The 16,237-nt window shown below is 48.6% G+C and overlaps 9 protein-coding genes across 9 annotated transcripts; 3 read left to right on the top strand and 6 right to left on the bottom strand.

The window, feature by feature from the left end:
- Positions 1-632: 632 nt before the first annotated feature.
- FOXG_11822 (uncharacterized protein) lies at positions 633-2,712 on the bottom strand (the record flags this gene model as incomplete). The annotated part of the gene is made up of 8 exons (XM_018391555.1): positions 633-771; positions 832-1,037; positions 1,160-1,373; positions 1,425-1,761; positions 1,814-1,907; positions 1,966-2,135; positions 2,186-2,571; positions 2,633-2,712. The coding sequence occupies 8 exons, from the start codon at positions 2,710-2,712 to the stop codon at positions 633-635; spliced, it is 1,626 nt and encodes a 541-aa protein (XP_018250219.1).
- Positions 2,713-3,265: 553 nt separating this feature from the next.
- On the top strand, positions 3,266-3,795 carry FOXG_11821 (uncharacterized protein; the record flags this gene model as incomplete). Its single annotated transcript, XM_018391554.1, has 2 exons — positions 3,266-3,607; positions 3,667-3,795. The coding sequence occupies 2 exons, from the start codon at positions 3,266-3,268 to the stop codon at positions 3,793-3,795; spliced, it is 471 nt and encodes a 156-aa protein (XP_018250218.1).
- Positions 3,796-3,820: 25 nt separating this feature from the next.
- Positions 3,821-5,948, bottom strand: FOXG_20608 (uncharacterized protein; the record flags this gene model as incomplete). The annotated part of the gene is made up of 2 exons (XM_018400899.1): positions 5,825-5,948; positions 3,821-5,762 (listed from the first exon to the last, which is right to left on the bottom strand). The coding sequence occupies exons 1-2, from the start codon at positions 5,827-5,829 to the stop codon at positions 3,821-3,823; spliced, it is 1,947 nt and encodes a 648-aa protein (XP_018250217.1). The 5' UTR covers positions 5,830-5,948.
- A 426-nt stretch (positions 5,949-6,374) lies between these two features.
- On the bottom strand, positions 6,375-7,165 carry FOXG_11820 (uncharacterized protein; the record flags this gene model as incomplete). The annotated part of the gene is made up of 2 exons (XM_018391553.1): positions 6,375-6,992; positions 7,079-7,165. 2 exons carry the CDS (start codon positions 7,163-7,165, stop codon positions 6,375-6,377), a joined length of 705 nt encoding a protein of 234 aa, XP_018250216.1.
- A 946-nt stretch (positions 7,166-8,111) lies between these two features.
- On the top strand, positions 8,112-8,507 carry FOXG_11819 (uncharacterized protein; the record flags this gene model as incomplete). Its single annotated transcript, XM_018391552.1, has 1 exon — positions 8,112-8,507. One exon carries the CDS (start codon positions 8,112-8,114, stop codon positions 8,505-8,507), a length of 396 nt encoding a protein of 131 aa, XP_018250215.1.
- Positions 8,508-8,900: 393 nt separating this feature from the next.
- On the bottom strand, positions 8,901-9,823 carry FOXG_11818 (uncharacterized protein; the record flags this gene model as incomplete). The annotated part of the gene is made up of 2 exons (XM_018391551.1): positions 8,901-9,354; positions 9,408-9,823. 2 exons carry the CDS (start codon positions 9,821-9,823, stop codon positions 8,901-8,903), a joined length of 870 nt encoding a protein of 289 aa, XP_018250214.1.
- A 404-nt stretch (positions 9,824-10,227) lies between these two features.
- FOXG_20607 (uncharacterized protein) lies at positions 10,228-13,286 on the top strand (the record flags this gene model as incomplete). The annotated part of the gene is made up of 2 exons (XM_018400898.1): positions 10,228-10,372; positions 10,423-13,286. The coding sequence occupies 2 exons, from the start codon at positions 10,228-10,230 to the stop codon at positions 13,284-13,286; spliced, it is 3,009 nt and encodes a 1,002-aa protein (XP_018250213.1).
- A 66-nt stretch (positions 13,287-13,352) lies between these two features.
- FOXG_11816 (uncharacterized protein) lies at positions 13,353-14,555 on the bottom strand (the record flags this gene model as incomplete). The annotated part of the gene is made up of 1 exon (XM_018391550.1): positions 13,353-14,555. The coding sequence occupies one exon, from the start codon at positions 14,553-14,555 to the stop codon at positions 13,353-13,355; it is 1,203 nt and encodes a 400-aa protein (XP_018250212.1).
- A 681-nt stretch (positions 14,556-15,236) lies between these two features.
- FOXG_11815 (uncharacterized protein) lies at positions 15,237-16,221 on the bottom strand (the record flags this gene model as incomplete). Its single annotated transcript, XM_018391549.1, has 2 exons — positions 15,237-15,865; positions 15,915-16,221. The coding sequence occupies 2 exons, from the start codon at positions 16,219-16,221 to the stop codon at positions 15,237-15,239; spliced, it is 936 nt and encodes a 311-aa protein (XP_018250211.1).
- Positions 16,222-16,237: the final 16 nt, after the last annotated feature.

The following is a 16,237-nucleotide window of genomic DNA, read 5'->3' as shown; positions in this document are numbered from 1 at the left end:
GCGACCGTGGGAGGTGTATGGTCTTCAGTTTTCGGCAGTCTATGTTCTTGGCACGATTGTGCTCTCTAACAGAGATAAAAGATTTACTCTTCGGTTCCAAGTAAAACAAAAGGTAGCTTCGGCTTGGTCGCGATTCGGAGCTTCCGAATGCAAATGGTAGGTCCGTCGATCCACATTTAATGACAAGGATCGACGCTCTGATACGTCAGGTTTTGTAGCGTCGGAGCATCGGAGGTTATCCAACAGCCGACGCGATTCAACAGCCGAGGTGCCATTGATTCGCATCACCTACTCAATAGAGCGCCATGCAATAACATACACCAAAGTCCAGACTGAGAGAGGTTCTCAACAGTCTGTTCTATTACGTCTATTTATTTAGGCATTCTATATTCTGTGTGCTTAGTTATGTGTATAGCCATGTCACTTTCCAGTCATTGAGAGGATCTGTGGCTACGCCGTAGGCGCGAGTGTCTAGCCCTGTTTATAGCTTGGATCAACTTCTAAAAAGCTGAGAGCACCCAGGTCCGTTCCTAGTTGACCGCCGGTCCAGCTGAGGCGCTATTCATTGCTTGTTTCCAAGGCCATGAAGATGACCCAGCTTGACCTTGATCCTTTCTGCGATCCTTTTCTGACTACTCCCCCGAGTATGCATATTTCGAGTGCTTGCGAATTGCGGCCCCGTATTTATAGAAGGCAATAGGAATGAAGCAGCAAGCTAAAGCAAGGCAGCCAAGTAGAGTCGATGCCCATCGGGGATTTAGTTCGTGATACCTATTCGCTTAGTTAGTGTCTGGTCGGAATTGGGGGTATACATGGCGGCTATCGACATACATCTGCGTGGTGAACAGAACTGTCGATCCACCCCAAATAGATCGAACAAGCGTCTTGGCCGCGAGCGCCGAAGCCGCTGTGTGCTGATATGCATCTACAATATAGTTGTTGAATGAATTGTAGAGAAAAACGAATCCAATGCCAATTGGAAGACCGGCGAGGCATGGTCCGACCCACGTCAGGTCATCGTAAGAAGTCCAGGCAAACTAGAAGTAAGGGCGCGTCAGCGTGAATTGAAGGATAACAGGACATACAGTGAAGACCAGGCGCTGAGCACTCCATACATCGGTCAGTAGGGCGAGAGAAGGTACAAACTCACGATAAAGACACCAATGGGGATTAACCAGCAACTCCAGATCATCGGGATCAAGCGGAGCTCAGGTGGTGGAAGGCCAGTGTGCTGGGACCGAAGTTTGTTGTAGTGTGCGTTTACGAAGGGTGCACCGGCGAGGCCGACGACAATGCCTCCTGAGATGGGAATAAACATGAGTCCCGAAATTCCAGCCGAGTAGCCTTTGCCCTCTTCAAAGACGATCGGATACCTAGAGTCTATCAGCATGCTAGGATGCGAAGGGTGAAAGTGACAAACATACGCGACGAAGAACATGTAAAGAAGGCCATACAGTATAGCTGCATAGATGGCGAACAGCGTGACAATTGGTTCTGTCACCAGCAGCCTGAGAGGGCGGGCAAGATATATCTGGGCAATTTCTCCAAACGTGTGCTGAGCAAGCTCGTGTCCCGCAATGTAGCTATCGTCCCCGGTCTGCTTCCGTAGCTTCTTGGCTCTCTTTTCAAGAATGACAGGGGCATATGTTTCGGGGACAAGGACGACGAGACACACAAATAGAAAACCGCAGATAATGAGTTGTAGCCAGTACAGCCAACGCCATCCCTTGTTCTCGTACACGAAGCCGCCAACCAGCGGACCTAGAAATGGATTAGCTTTGGGCGGGAACCGTGACCGCTGTGCTTTTCATACCCATGATCGGTCCCAAGAAAGGTGCAGCACTGAACGCTGTCATGGGAACTCCGCGTTCTTCAGGTCGCCACATGTCCGCAAGACTACCGCCAATCTAACGAGACGACATATCAGACAGATTCAGAGAGATGTAGCTTTACGTCAAGACTCACATTTGCAACGGGCACACTCATAGCAATGCCATCAATGGCCCGACACACTAGCAACGTCTCGATATTCTTAGCGACGGCACATGGGATTATGAAAATAACCGCAACGCCAAATGTCAGTACATAGATGATGCGTCTTCCATAGAGTTCCGACAAAGGACTGAAGACAAGAGCTGTTCTTTTGTCAATAAGGTTGCACTAAGAGGTTAACGAATTGACCTACGTCCAATACCAAAGCCATACACGAAGAGAGTCACTGTCAGTAAAGCAACTTCACTCGACGTATCAAAGCGCTCAACAACGCCGGCGATGCCCGGAGTTATGACGGCTGAGGCAAACGCTACGGAGAAGCATACCCAGCTCAACGTGAGAGTGACGGTCCACTTTCGCGCTTTGGACCAGTTCTTGGGGTTGGTCGGGTCATTGGTGCTGAAGCAGACTATCTTGCACGTCTTGGCTTGGCCATGCCTGGTCGTCATATCTCTCGTCTCGTAGTAGCCGTGCTGCGATTCCACGTTATGAACAACTGTATGGTCTACCCCCTCGGCGACAGTGTCAGACGAGGTGTCGTCAGCTTGGTAACCAAGACGGAACATCTCCCCCGGCTCCCTGTAGTGGATGTCAGCAAGATGTGAAATAGAGTGCTGGTTTCTGGTAGGGATTGGATTACGAATCGCTAGCAATGTCGACTTTTTGCTCTGCCATGTTGGCAGATGACTGGTTGAAGGAAGGCTCAGGAGAGGCAGCCATTGTATGCGATTCTTCCGAGAGCTCTCACAAGATAAGAGGTTATGTTGGATAATTGGGATGGAGCCATGAGAAATCAAGAGACTTGACATTTCACATACTTATACCTTTTTCTCTTTGCTTTAACACTTGAGCCGTAGCTCGGGATCTACTTTGATCTCGGAAGGGCCGAGGCGCCGAGCATCCGGCAGTGCTATTCCCGGGGATAACTATTAATAACTATAGGCAATAGGGAAGAGGGCTTTAAATTTACTCATGTCCCCGTTCGTAAAGTAATTCTTTACCATAACAATAAGGCATGGTAGTTGCCGGCAAACCTCGGTACCTGTTTAATAGACGCTCTACTTTTCAAGATTCCAGGCTGATGTGGCGATTGTAAACTTTCAGCTTCAGGTCTCAACTGCAAATAATACATCTCTATCAAATGCTCAATCATTCGAGTCACTGGGATTCGCTGCTTATGAGAGACTGATCTGTAGGAGAGAGTTGCAGCGTAAGCAATGCATACTACAGTAGTCTCAATATCGGAGGATCATACAAGACATACGTCGAATACATGGTAGCACATGTCAACAAGTATATCCGACTCATCCAAATCCACGAGAAGTTGGCATTCATGCGAGATACCATCCCTCGCCTTGAAGCCTTCGTAGCCGCCCTTCCCAAACACGCCGACCAGCTCAACAACGTCAAGCTACGCCTCGCCCACAAAGACTTGCACTTCACCAACATGATCTCCGACCCTTTGCCGGGCAAAATCACTGGAATTCTCGACCGGGAGTTCGCTGGTGTTGTGCCATACCTTAATGGAACCCAAGAAGCTCCTTTCTCTGGAATCGGACCTACACCCCGGAATCGCTGGATGAAGAGTACAGGTAGCTGGAAGTCTTCAAGCAGCGTTCCAAGGAGAAGGGCTGCACGTTATTCGAGGAGACGGAGTACACCCCAACACTGCAGGACGATATGCAGAGAGCGGTTGACTTCTTGTGGGCTATTGTGGAGGTATCGCCGGGCGGTCAGAGACAGGAGCTGGTACAGGGATGGAAGGACATGGTGCTGGAGAATATTGCAAAGTTTGGGGCTTAGCTAAGACAGTTCTGTTGAGCGGCAATTACATTGCACCCATATTCTCAGCATCATTAGCTAGAAAGTCCTGCATGTAAATGCCAAACCCAAGTCTCTCAAACTCAGATTCGGTCCCAAAAGTTCCCAGTATACCCTCAAATGACAGGTCCAAAGCCCCAAGGTCATTGAAGTCGATGTCTTGGACTGTGTCAGGTGTGATGTTGTTGCTGTCTGTCGCCATATGAGCTTCGATCGGCATGTTCAGCCTCTGGTGGAGTGTCCGTATCACGCCAGCCGCGCTTGAAGCTGTTCCAAAGAACTCCCCCATCTTTTCCAGCACCGTAATACTTTGCGACAGAGCCGTGCGGGCGATTGTAGCAGTTTGGCTGTCTTGGGGACATGCCAGGAGATATCCGACGAGTGTTATAGCAGCGTTCCATTGACAGTTGAACGGCTCGTACCATCCATTCAAGATGTCGTATTCTTGATAAACCTGATGTAGAAGTTTCGTTGTTGCTGCTACGTGTAAAGCGGAGGTGTCTGCTACTTCATGAGATGAGGGGGTCCCTGTGCCCCCAGAACGAGTCAAAGACTGGCTGATGCATTGACGTCCAAGTGTCAGTATCAGTTCGTGATAGAACAGCTCCAACATCAAGCGCTGTCTTCGCAACGAGACTGGCGCAAAATATTCAATCTCAATCTCTGAGAGATCAGTTGAGAGAGGCTTTCCACCACTCCGTCTCTCCGTCTTCAGCATATGAGGTAGAGATTCTGCCCAAGTCCGGAGTCTATCCATACTGGAAGCAGATACTTTTGGTAGACTGTCGGGAGTCGTTGTGCAAGCTTCGCCGCTCGGTCGGTGATTAAAGGCACTGTCAAAGGCTGATCGGGCTATCTCGGTGAGTTTAGCTCTCTCAGTGGTGTATCTCAGCTGATTAACGCCAGCTGTAACATGGCCTTGGTCGCTGGTAGGCAATAATGGTGAAATCCGCTGTGTTTGGGTGACCCAAGGCCGCCCCAACCGAATGCATGATCTAGTTTCAAACATGAACATGATGCACCATGCCCTCTTTCGTGCTTCTCCTTCTTTTACGGGTAGATCGTCCCCTGGTTCGATGTGCAGTCCTAATGTATATGCTGTGCGCGCTGCAACACCCAGCATGTTCTGAGCCATATTCTGATAAGAGGCATTGGCTAGATAAACCGCCGACCACAGTTGACACTGGAAGGTCTCCAGTGTTGGTCTCTCCAAGTCATACGATATCAGCCTTTGGCAGCGCTGGTATAGCCAACGGCCCGCAACGGCCGCGTCGCGAGAGTTAATCTCTGCCTTGTAACCACTTTGACGAGGCAGCGATGTGACGCCGAACTGCATGCACAATGCCAAAACGATATCAACAAGAGGCGAGTCCTTTCTTGTGTTGCCGATTGGCTCATTCCATAATGACTTGTAGTGCGCCTTGAACTCTTCCTCGTCGAGAAGCTGGTAACAGCAATGCCACGAGTCCCAAAAGAGGTCAAGGAAGAAGGCCTCTTGGGTTGCAGACAAGTCTTTTCCGGAAAGGGTTTTCTCAGCCAACCCATGAGCCGCTCTAGTCGGCACCGCGTTATCTGAGGTTTGGTGTTCATCTAACTCGGCATCCGGAGTATTGATGACGTTGACCATAGATCTGCTTGCCGAGTTGGGTATCAAGCTGTGAGGCTCCTGATCGGCGTTCAGGGCTAAACCATTTGCTTTGAGACGCTGGCTGATACAATGAATGAAGTAGTACGTTGATGAAGGCCCATAAAACTGAGTGCTGGGAGCTGATGATTGATTGGCCGTCGCGGTATCGAATTGAACTCCCTCGTTGTGGAATGGGACTAGGCTGGGAGACGAATGTTGCGATATGAGTCCCGAAATATCTTCATCTGGCGGCGTCGGGATATTCGTATCTTTGAGCTGTCCCTCAAGCTCTTTCACCTGAGCTCTCAATCTGTGGATCTCGCTACGGGTTGTGTCAGCCGGGGGACTGAAGTCAGTACAGGGTCAACGGCATTTAACATATACCTCATAGCGCGGGATAGATTCCAGCCAGGACTCTGTCGGCTCGTGCTATTACATTGCCAACCTTTGCTTGAGCAATTCTGACATGGGTATTCGGTATCGCATTTGACGCGATGCAGTCGGCACGAGTCACAGGCCTTTGATACCTGATTGCGCTTGGGTTTTCTTGACGGAGTGGGTGAGCTGGAAGCAGAGAAGGTTCCAAACATATTTCTGTTTCGACCCAGCTGGATACGAAGCAATTGAGACTGATGTAGAGGGGTTCGTGATCTTGGTCAGCACTAATATCCGCCCGAACCCTTAAATCGGAGTTAGAAGAAGCTGGCTAAAGCCGATCCTGGTAGTAGATGTGGATCCATATCGCTTGCGATAACGACCATGATTGGTACGGTAGGAGATAAGCTTGAATTCGAGTCTGGGCTTATCCATCACCAGGATTCCTCAATTGCTGCGGCAAGTTAACATCAAATAGAAAGCTGACACATCTTGCATTTTATGAGAAAACATCTATATACACATCAGTGCAATGTAAAATGATGTAAATCCTGGCACTTTAATACACTCCAAGCGCCTTGGCGATCTCCTCGGCAACGCCCTTCGACGACGCTGGATTCTGACCCGTAATCATCTTCCCATCAACAACAACCTTCTCCGCAAGAGGTCCCTCCTCAGCCTTGACGTACTTTCCACCACTAGCCTCACCCAACCTCCTCTCAAGACTAAAGTCCATATCCTCCGTAAACTTGAACATTTCTTCGCCCACGTCATCGAAACCCGTTACCTGCTTGCCCTTCAAGATCAACTCCCCCGAAGCCGTGGTCGCGTTGATAAAAGCGGCCGGTCCGTGACAGACAGCTGAGATGACTTTTTCCTGAGAGTGAAAATCGCGGAGGAGGTTCTTTGAGTGCTCATCGTGGACAAGGTCAACCATTGGGCCGTGTCCACCCGGGTAAAAGATCGCGTCGAACTCTGAGGCTCGACCAGCAACGTCGCTGAGTTTGAGCGTATTCTTCCAAACTGACTCGTGGTTCTCGAGGAAGTCCTTGCACACGGGATCATCTTTGAAGAGCTCCACCGATACAGGATCAAGTGGAGATTCGCCGCCCTTGGGAGTCGCATAGACCAGTTCGGCGCGAGGGTTGAGGACGTGAAATGGGTGAGCAAGCTCGGGCTGACTATGTTAGCACTGATCACTTGAGGCTTGTAAACGACAATCTGTGGATTTGTAGGTAATGATCGAGGATGTATTGCACTCACCAGATACCATCCGATCTGTTTTCCAGTCTTTGGGACTTTACCAGCAGAGGTGAGGACCACCAGAATCTTGGGCTTAGAAGTTGTCATCTTGAAGATAAAAAATCCGAATTATATGTTTATGTGTGAAATGGATGCGATAGAGCTGCTCGGCGCCTACTGAGAGTGATCAAGATTGCCTTGGTCTTCAAATATTATGGAAGGGTGCTTGGGGTTTATATAATTAAGTCTCTACGATAACCATTCTAACATATCCCCAAGGAGGGACGGAGTGCAATATCAATTCGGCTGATTCCTCTTATGGGTATGGCTCGGTTTCGTACGATGACTGTGTCTATTCCTCATGCTGACTCCGTCGCTCCTTTGGGAAATGTGGACCGACAATGTGCCCTTGCCCTCCAAGTGTCATAATAGAAAGCCTCACCAGCCGGTCAATATCCCCCAGAGAAACATCAATTGTAGAGCTGGATAAGCACTTCTAATGAAGCTCAAGTTGGACACGTAAGGCCACTTTATAGGTTCGAATTTGATCTCAACTTTAAATCAACCCGAGCATCATTCGTCCATTATCTTGGTCTGAACTTTAATACAATGAAATGGTGAAGATAATACTAACTTTAGACTTTTAAGTTTTATCTTCTCATAGTTTAATCCTAGTGTTGCTTCTCGTCCTATAGCTAAGTTCTGTAGGACGAACACAAGCTCTCAGCCACAGGTCCCAACTGTAAATAACATGTCTGCCTCACAACTTGGGTGTATCGTGGCCTTCCAAACTCACGAGCTAAACCATACAGACGCTTGACTCGTAACTGACCAGCTTAAATTGGCCTATAGTATTGCAAAACGGCAGAATGGATTGTATATAACTCTCCAATAAAAGGACACTTGCCAAATGCTTCCAAAACTTTAAGTCTTGCCACGAGACCCAATAAACATGTATAAATGTCGCCCATCATCCACCGGTTACTTCCTGCTCCTTTTATTTAAGCCAACCTTCACAAACAATAGAAGTCCACAGTCGGCAAAAATCCGCAAAATGTCATTCGGTCATCAAGACAACCCGCCCAACCCCTTCAGTGGCGAGGGCGTCCAGCAACACGGTTTCGACGGCAAACATCGAGATTGGTCAATCAATCAGTATGAGAGACCAGAGGAAGAGAAACGTGGCAACACGAAAGATCTGAAGTCGCAATCTTCTGAACGCACAGGCTCCGCGAGTAATGATCAAGACTGCAAATCCCAACCTCGCAACGACCAGAACAAGACAGCCAAAACCCGCAAATGCAACTATTGTCAAGAACCTCGTCCCTCAAAGGAGAAAAAGAAATCGCCAAAGACTGAAGACGACAGTGAAGATGACCTAGACGGCACAGAGGGCCTTTCTATTCGACTAGGGCTTTGCTGTATGTTCTTTGAGGTTGATCATTCTTGAGAGATCCGGCGAGAAAGCACGCAGATTCGCCAAGTAGGGACGGCTAGTATGTATCTTCGAAGGCAAGAAGGACTTTTACTGGCTGGTGATTAGAACATTTACAACATATGGCATTGGAAACATGTACCGGCATAATCATTAATCCAGAGCTGGAGGACTAGGTATATCAGTAGCATAGACTCGACAGTCTGGGACCTCAGAAAGGATGAATGCTCAGTATTCAGGTCTAAATAATGATGTTGCTAGTTTCGATGCGCTCTAGATCGCGATTAGTGTTCCTTTGTGATTCGTGTTCAATAAGGACGATATCTAATATAGAGTTGCAGTCTCTGCATTCATTTTAGACTAAAGAGACACTAAAGTACCAAGCGAAAACCCAGTCATTGACACCACCTAATCGTTCCTCCTGGGAACAAAGCACGTAAAATCAAAGTTGTTTGCCAATCCCGCTACTGCGAAGCTTTTCTGGCCAGCATGGACTTTCGAGATATCCTGCCCGGTCATGTCTGACCCATCCACATTGAACTTTCCCGCTAGGGTGGTACTCTCCTCGGTAGCACAAACGTCCGAAATCCTTTGCGCTGCTCGTTCAGTCGTGACAGCTTCGAGCGCCATTCTGCAAACCTTCTCGGATACTCGGACCATATCCTTATATCGCTCTATTTCTTGCGCAATAGATTCCTTGTCATCAATCTCACTGGACCCTGATGCCTCTGCCTCGTACTTAACGATTGCTCTTTTGTCCTTTGGAACTTCATTAATGCTTTTCTTGAGAGAAGCTTCGAGTGATGATAGTTTGTTGCCAGCAAGGTCTTTGATCATGCCTTCTTGACGACTCATTTGGAGACTGTAGTAACTAATCGTCAGCTCAGTCTTCGTTCGTAGCAAGGTAGGACTAACGCGGTGTTGGTCACCAAAGTGACGTTGAGTATCTTGATGCACTGATCCAGTTGATCTTTCATCAATCGTATTCGACTTTGGCGCAAAAGCCCAATCTTGGTATAATCCAGAACGGACGTTTCGTCTTCGCTGGAGTGTCTTGTCCAGTGGCCAAGTGAGGTGCTGAACTCAGTGCATGCCTGGTCGCAATTATGAAGAGCGGCCTTAAGTTCAGCGCCTACCTGGTCGATGTCAATCTGCTTTTGGTCCACGGCGCACTCGAGCTGGCTAAGGATGGGTTTGAGATGTTGGAGCTGGCGCTGAATGTTCTTGATGGACTCCGGGGCGCTTCGGATATTGTCTATGGTACTCGACAGGAATGCTACGCCCTGGACTATGCCAAAGATTGACGCGGTAATACTGACAGGGTCAGGCATAGTGAGGAGAAAACCGTAAGATGGATGTTGTAACCTATTTTATAGGGTTTCCATCTCCCTTATGTACCACAGTTTCAGAACCAATTCCGAGTAAGGGTAAGCGAGAAAAACTCCAGTTCTGGGAGGTTCATGCCACATGAGAAGGCACCAGTTGTTACACTAACGCGGGCTTTGGGGCACACCATCCGCCACAGCCACGGTCACCAGATACGAAAATGTATACTTAGCTCGCGAAACATGAATCGACGTCAATAATTGGTTCTCTAAGCGAGTCTGTGCAACTCCAGACTACTGGGGTCACAGGTTCAAGTGCCGGGCGAGCCGCAATGCGAAGAGCTTTCTCTGCAAAGCTACTCCCAAATCTATTCTACCGAGCCTACAATTGGTTTGAGATCTAAGTCACCATGGCGGCCGAAAGCCCAGACTCAGACTGCACTGGTCAGCAAAGAAGCCCGCAAAATATTCATGATATCTCGGCAAACAATGGATCGTTTCTCTTTGCAGGCGCTGTCAGCCAAGTCAGCTTCTCACATTCTGGGCAGACTACTCGTGAGACAAACGCCGTCCCCCTTCTCTTCATACCCACTTACATAATTCAGCTAGCTTTGAAGATGCAGTCAAGAACTGTCGAGATGTTCTGTTCGTGAGCCATCCTGATGCCGACAGGGCCAACATCGCCGACGCGAAAGGGACAAGAGCCCCTGGAACCTGCCAATGGATCCTAGAGAACTCAGTGTATCAAACATGGCTCGAAAAGAAGTCTTCCCTCTTTTGGATCTCTGGAGGTCCTGGTACAGGCAAAACGGTCATGTCACTCTTTCTCTCAGAACAAGTTGAGAAAGAGTGTCAGGGCACAGACGATCATTTTTTGTTTTATTTCTGTCGATTTCAGCACGAATGTTACAACAAGCCCACGAACCTTGTGCGAAGTCTGGTATATCAGCTGCTTGGCTTCAGCACTGATATGTCCAAGATCCAGGAGGTCTCCACTTACTTGGACACCCCAGAGAAAGCAAAGAATGCCTTATGTAGCCTGGAATGCTTGTGGAAGATCCTGGAAATCCTTCTATCGCAGTCTAATCTCTCTACAGTCTATTGTCTTATCGACGGCATTGACGAGTGTGAGTTTTCGAATGTGTTGATCGGCAAGTTTCGCGACTACTGTACCTCACCCACTGGGCACAACGGACCTCTCAAGGTGGCACTTATAGGACGAGATATTGATATACTCGGCATACACATTCACTCCCGAGGCCCCGAACCTACTCCCGATTACACTCCAGAGACAGCATTTATAGAGGCAGATGCAAGCGACGCATTCTGTGGTCTCAAGCTCGATCCAGACCATCACGGACATATCAATGATGATATAGCGACATTCATCAGGTGGAGCCTAGAACCTCTGCAAAGAATACAAGGTTTCGAGGCTATCCGCCCTCAAATCGAACAAACACTACTCGAAAGAGCAGAAGGCACCTTCTTATGGGTTGCTTTTGTCGTCCACGAGCTTTCTAAAAAGAGGACCTGCCTTCAAATTTCCGAAACCGTTCAGGAAGTACCAGTAGGCCTGTATCCGATATTCGGGAGAATGCTGCACCAGATCGACCCGAAATACCGTCATGTCAGTGCGAATATCTTCAAATGGATTGCAATTACGATGCGACCTCTGACCCTTGAGGAGTTGGCTTACGCTATCGAAAGTGATATCGAGTGTATGGAAGATAGAATAGTCATCTGTCAACCACTTCTGAGGCTTAGCGATAACCAAGTGTTATTTGTCCATCAGTCGGCCAAGGAGTACCTCCTGAGAAGTGAGCCGGACCAGGATCCAATCACCGAGGGCTTTCGTATAGAAGCGAAAAGGTGCCACGGCGAGGTTGCCCATAGGTGCTTGCAAATCATTGAACATAGTTTTTTCCGACACAAACGCATTGACTATGAAACCTTCGAAAGCATGACAAGAGACCGTAAGCAACCAAACATCTCAGGAGGTAGTATGCAGCCAAGAAAGTCTTTAAATGCGTGCGAGCTGTTCAACTATGCGGAACTGTACTGGTTGAGCCATGCTAGACTGTCACCAAAGGATGCAAGTTATTTATTCAACCCTAGCAGGCCGTTCTTCAAAAGATTCTCTGCTGTACGGAAAAACTGGGCAGCTTACAGAATTGAACCATCGTGGCTAATTCATATGGCGACTTATCTTGGCATGGTCCCGTGGCTTCGCGCCTTCAGGGAAGAAAGGGTCTTTATGCCTTACATTGGGACCATACGGTTGAAGAAATGGGATAATGCCCAGTACGAGTCTGAGACTCCTCGGACATATGCAGTCAACGGTGATCACGAAGAGGTAGCCCGATTTCTCTATGACCATCATGTTGATTTGAAGGGCGATTTCCTCGTCGTCTGGGAAGTACTGTGGCTCGGTAGCGACAAGTTCGTGCAGAGCCTTCTTGAACACGGTCTCCAGATACCAGACAGTTCGTCCAACAGGAGTATCCTCATTTCTGCAGCCAGCAAGGGCTTCACAGCCGTGGTACAGCTGTTCCTCGACCACGGCGCAGATATCAACATCAGAAATGACGAGAACGAAACACCCTTGATTCTGGCCGCAAGGTTTGGTCATAAGGATTTGGTGCATTTTCTCCTTGACCACGGTGCACATTTCGATCTTGTAGACTTCCGGGTGTGGCTATCCCAGACGGCCTCGACACTGGTGTCGGCGTGGAGTACGGAGATTGTGCAGACGCTACTCCAGCGCCTTACTGATGTATGCTGGGCCGGCGAAGATGGGAGTAAACTTTTGAACCTGGCTGCAAAATGGGCTGATCATGAGGTGGTTCAAGTGTGCTTGGCGAAAGGTGTTGATGTCAATTGGGAAGATCCATCTGGCAATACAGCACTGATCGAGGCAATATTAGGATACCGAGGCCCAACCCCGACAACTGAACGTTGGCCTCTGGAAGAAAAGTCCTTGAACGTCCATGAACCCATAAGAATAGCGGAGAGACGAGCGGTAGTCGTGGCCTTGTTGGACCATGGTGCCGACCCAAACATCGGCGGAGGCTTCTATAGTGATTTACGAGTACCACCGCTCCTTTGTGCAGCTAGGCAAGGACTCGACTGGGCAGTCGAAAAACTAATAGGCCGGGGTGTTGACTGCAATGCCAGGGTCGAGTTCATTCGCAAGCGTGGAGCGATAAGGCGTCTACTTTCTTCCGCGTTTGGAGGAAGTCCTGCAGAGCAAGAATCTAAATGTATAATAGACGATGCATCGGCATTACTCTATGCAGCTCGCGAGGGGCATCTATCGACACTGCGGCTTCTCCTTGCTCATGGCGCTGACACAAGCCTTGTGGATGAACGTGGGAAAACAGCTCTGGAGTGGGCCTCTGAAAAGGGACATCGAGAGATTGAACAGGTGTTAATGGAGCATGATAAGGCATTGGGCCGCTCTCTAAGATAATGAAAACATCAAAGAGGTTAACTTTCCTTCTAAGTACTTACTTGTATATGAAAACTATCAACTACGTTAGATCTCCTCGATATTATCCGAATTGTCATGGTCTGGTGGGGGAAGACTTCGATCCACATTCATAAGAAGACACCCGCTCGCTTTGCCAACCAATATGTCCAAATGCCGATAACTTCCCCCAAACCTCGTCCCGACAATTTTCACTGTCTCCATAAGTGTATCAATAACCCCAACATTCATAGTTGAACCTCGATATTCCAGCGGTACCAACGACAGCAGGTCCGCCAACGAGCAGCCAACATCAAACACCTTCTCAACGATTCCGATGCCATTAGCTTCAAAGGCCTGCGTCGGCACTAACTGCGACACCAATACGATGTCGCGTGCTATGCTGGCTGGGTAGTGCAACGACATAACATCTTCGCTATTCGCCGTTGAGAGAACCCTTTTTGAAGCGCAGAGTTTCCAGACAACAATCTTCAGCCATTGACGCGATATGAGAAGATCTGCTTGTTGGACTTGGGAGTGATTCGAAAGGTTCGGAAGCGAATGTTTAAGAAGATACTGCAATCGGAACAGGTTTGCGAAATCTGTCGATGTGGATGATGTTGGGGAGTTCCACTGTGAGATGAAATCTTGACCAAACGGACGGAACAGGGAGATAAGGTCGAGGAAGCCCCGCAAGATCTCTGCGTCAGAGGACATCGGATCAACGTCTGGAAGCTTCAACGTGTCTTGCAATCTGATCGGGCGATTCCTTTGTAGAGCGTATGCCCTCTCAGTGATGAAGAGAACCCAAAACATCCGCTGAGCGTACTTCAAAAAGACTGGGTCGCTTGCATCATCATCATTGTATGTGGTCTCCTCGTGCAAGCGCATCGTCTGGAGCATCGTTATAGCTTCCTGCAGGTAATACCAAGCCGAGTTATCCTTATCCATTGAGAAAAATGCAGCGTGAAGGAAGAAAGACGTCTGTATATGCATTAATGACGGGTGTTCGATCAGATTGCAATACTCTCTTGCTCGAAGAGTTTCTGCTATCAAGAAGTCTGCTGATGGAATCGTGAAATTGTCCTCGACAGGGCAAGGCGGTAGTATTTCTGGCGAGAGTGCAATGACAGCGCAACATGCGGTTATTAAGCCGTATTGCTCAGTTGATCTTGGTGTTTGTTCGAGATAAGGGCGATGAAGAATTGGAGTAAGCGGGTATTTATGCTTAAAGTACGCATCGAGACACCATCGAATAACAGCATCAGTCATTTGAGGCGAATCTAGAAACAATTTTGGACATGGTGGTGATGCCTTGTTGTTGGAACTGGTGCTGGGTGGGTGAATCTCTGGGCTGGTAGATGAAAAAGTTGTCGGCGCAGGTCGTTGTCTAGGCCGTCGCGCATATCGCGGCCCTTTAGGTCCCGTCTTTTTAGGGACCGCCAGATAGGTACAGCTTATATCCAAGCTTTGGCAATTATGACATGGTCGACAGCCATCGCAGCGTATCTTTCTTTTATGGCAGACATCACAAGCTTGTCGGATCTTGGTGGGTTTTGGCGGCGCTGGACTTGACATGGCTCAATTAATTGGAAGCAGTTGCGACAAGGTTTGAAGTTTGCGGGGATTGGCTTTTATATAAATGCGGAGAACAGAGCATATCGTCATGGTTGGACGCCACTGGGTCCACTGAATTTAGCGCACTAACTGCTCTAGATGGGCTCATAAAGAAGAGACGACGGGGATAATACTACGACGTGGCAGCAAGAGACATTAGCGAGAGTTGATGGAGTGAACAAGATTCCAATATGCTATCATTCTTTTAACAAGAAACTTTTTGTTCTCTTTGCCCAAAATACGATAACCAAAATGTAAACTCCAATCCCAACGACGCCCATCTACGACACTTCGAGACGTCACCCCCATCACATTCTCAACACCCTACTAGCTCGATCACTCCTTCTCCACAGTGGGCTTTCGAACAACAGCACCGTCGTTGACAACAAACTCGGAGAACTTTCTGGGAGGAACACCCTCGGCATACAGGCAATCAATGTCATGATAAGTCCTGTTCTTCGTCTCAGGCTGAAACCAGAACAGTGTAGCCAGGATAAAGACCTCAGCGCCAACAAACAAGAACATGACCTTTCCGCCCCAGTTCAATTGATCGGGGTTGATGAAGTAGGGAAATACTGAAGACAGCATAAGAGCAGTGAGCTGCTGGCAAACAAGACTGAAAGCAATAGTCTTGGGACGTGTAGCCTGAGCAGCGGTTTCTTGAGCGACAGCCCATCCAAAGCAACCAACTGTGCCAGTATAAAGCATCGACCAGGTAATCATGAAAGCAAGGAGAGCGGTGTTGGCGGCTGTGTTGGCAGTGCCTGCGAGGGAGGTTCCGGCGATGATGATGGACCAGCAGCAGAGAAGTGTACCGCCTCCGATGAGGGACTTTCGACGGGGGAGGACATCGGAGACGCATACGGCGACGCAGTTGGAGAGGAACTGGAGTGTCGAAGAGATGGCTGTGAGGCCGAAGGGGTCGGATTGGCCGATGAGCTCAAAGTAGTAGGTCTGGTAAGTGTCTGCAACAGTTAGTACCTGAGTCAATAGGAACAGTAGCTGGTTACTTACTGGCAAAGTATCCACCGGAGAAGTTCTGAGACTGAAGTCCCATGACAGCAATGAGAGTTCTGCTTCGGTGCTCCTTAGAGAAGATGGCCTTCCAGCTAGTCTGTTTTGCCATGTTGGCCTCACCAGCAGTAACCTCGAGTTCAGACTTGATGAACTCAAGTCTCTCCTCAACATCAATAGATGTACCATAAAGCTTGAAGATGGCCTTTCGAGCATCGTCGTCGCGGCCCTTCTTGACGTACCAAACAGGCGACTCGGGAAGGAAAGGAAGGCCGATGGCGAAAAGAGTAGGGACAAGGAAAGTCATGACAAAAGCAAGTCGG

The sequence above is a fragment of the Fusarium oxysporum genome, chromosome 10 (genome assembly GCF_000149955.1).
Source record: "Fusarium oxysporum f. sp. lycopersici 4287 chromosome 10, whole genome shotgun sequence".
NCBI lineage: Eukaryota > Fungi > Ascomycota > Sordariomycetes > Hypocreales > Nectriaceae > Fusarium > Fusarium oxysporum.
This window is presented reverse-complemented; position numbering and strand designations above follow the sequence as displayed.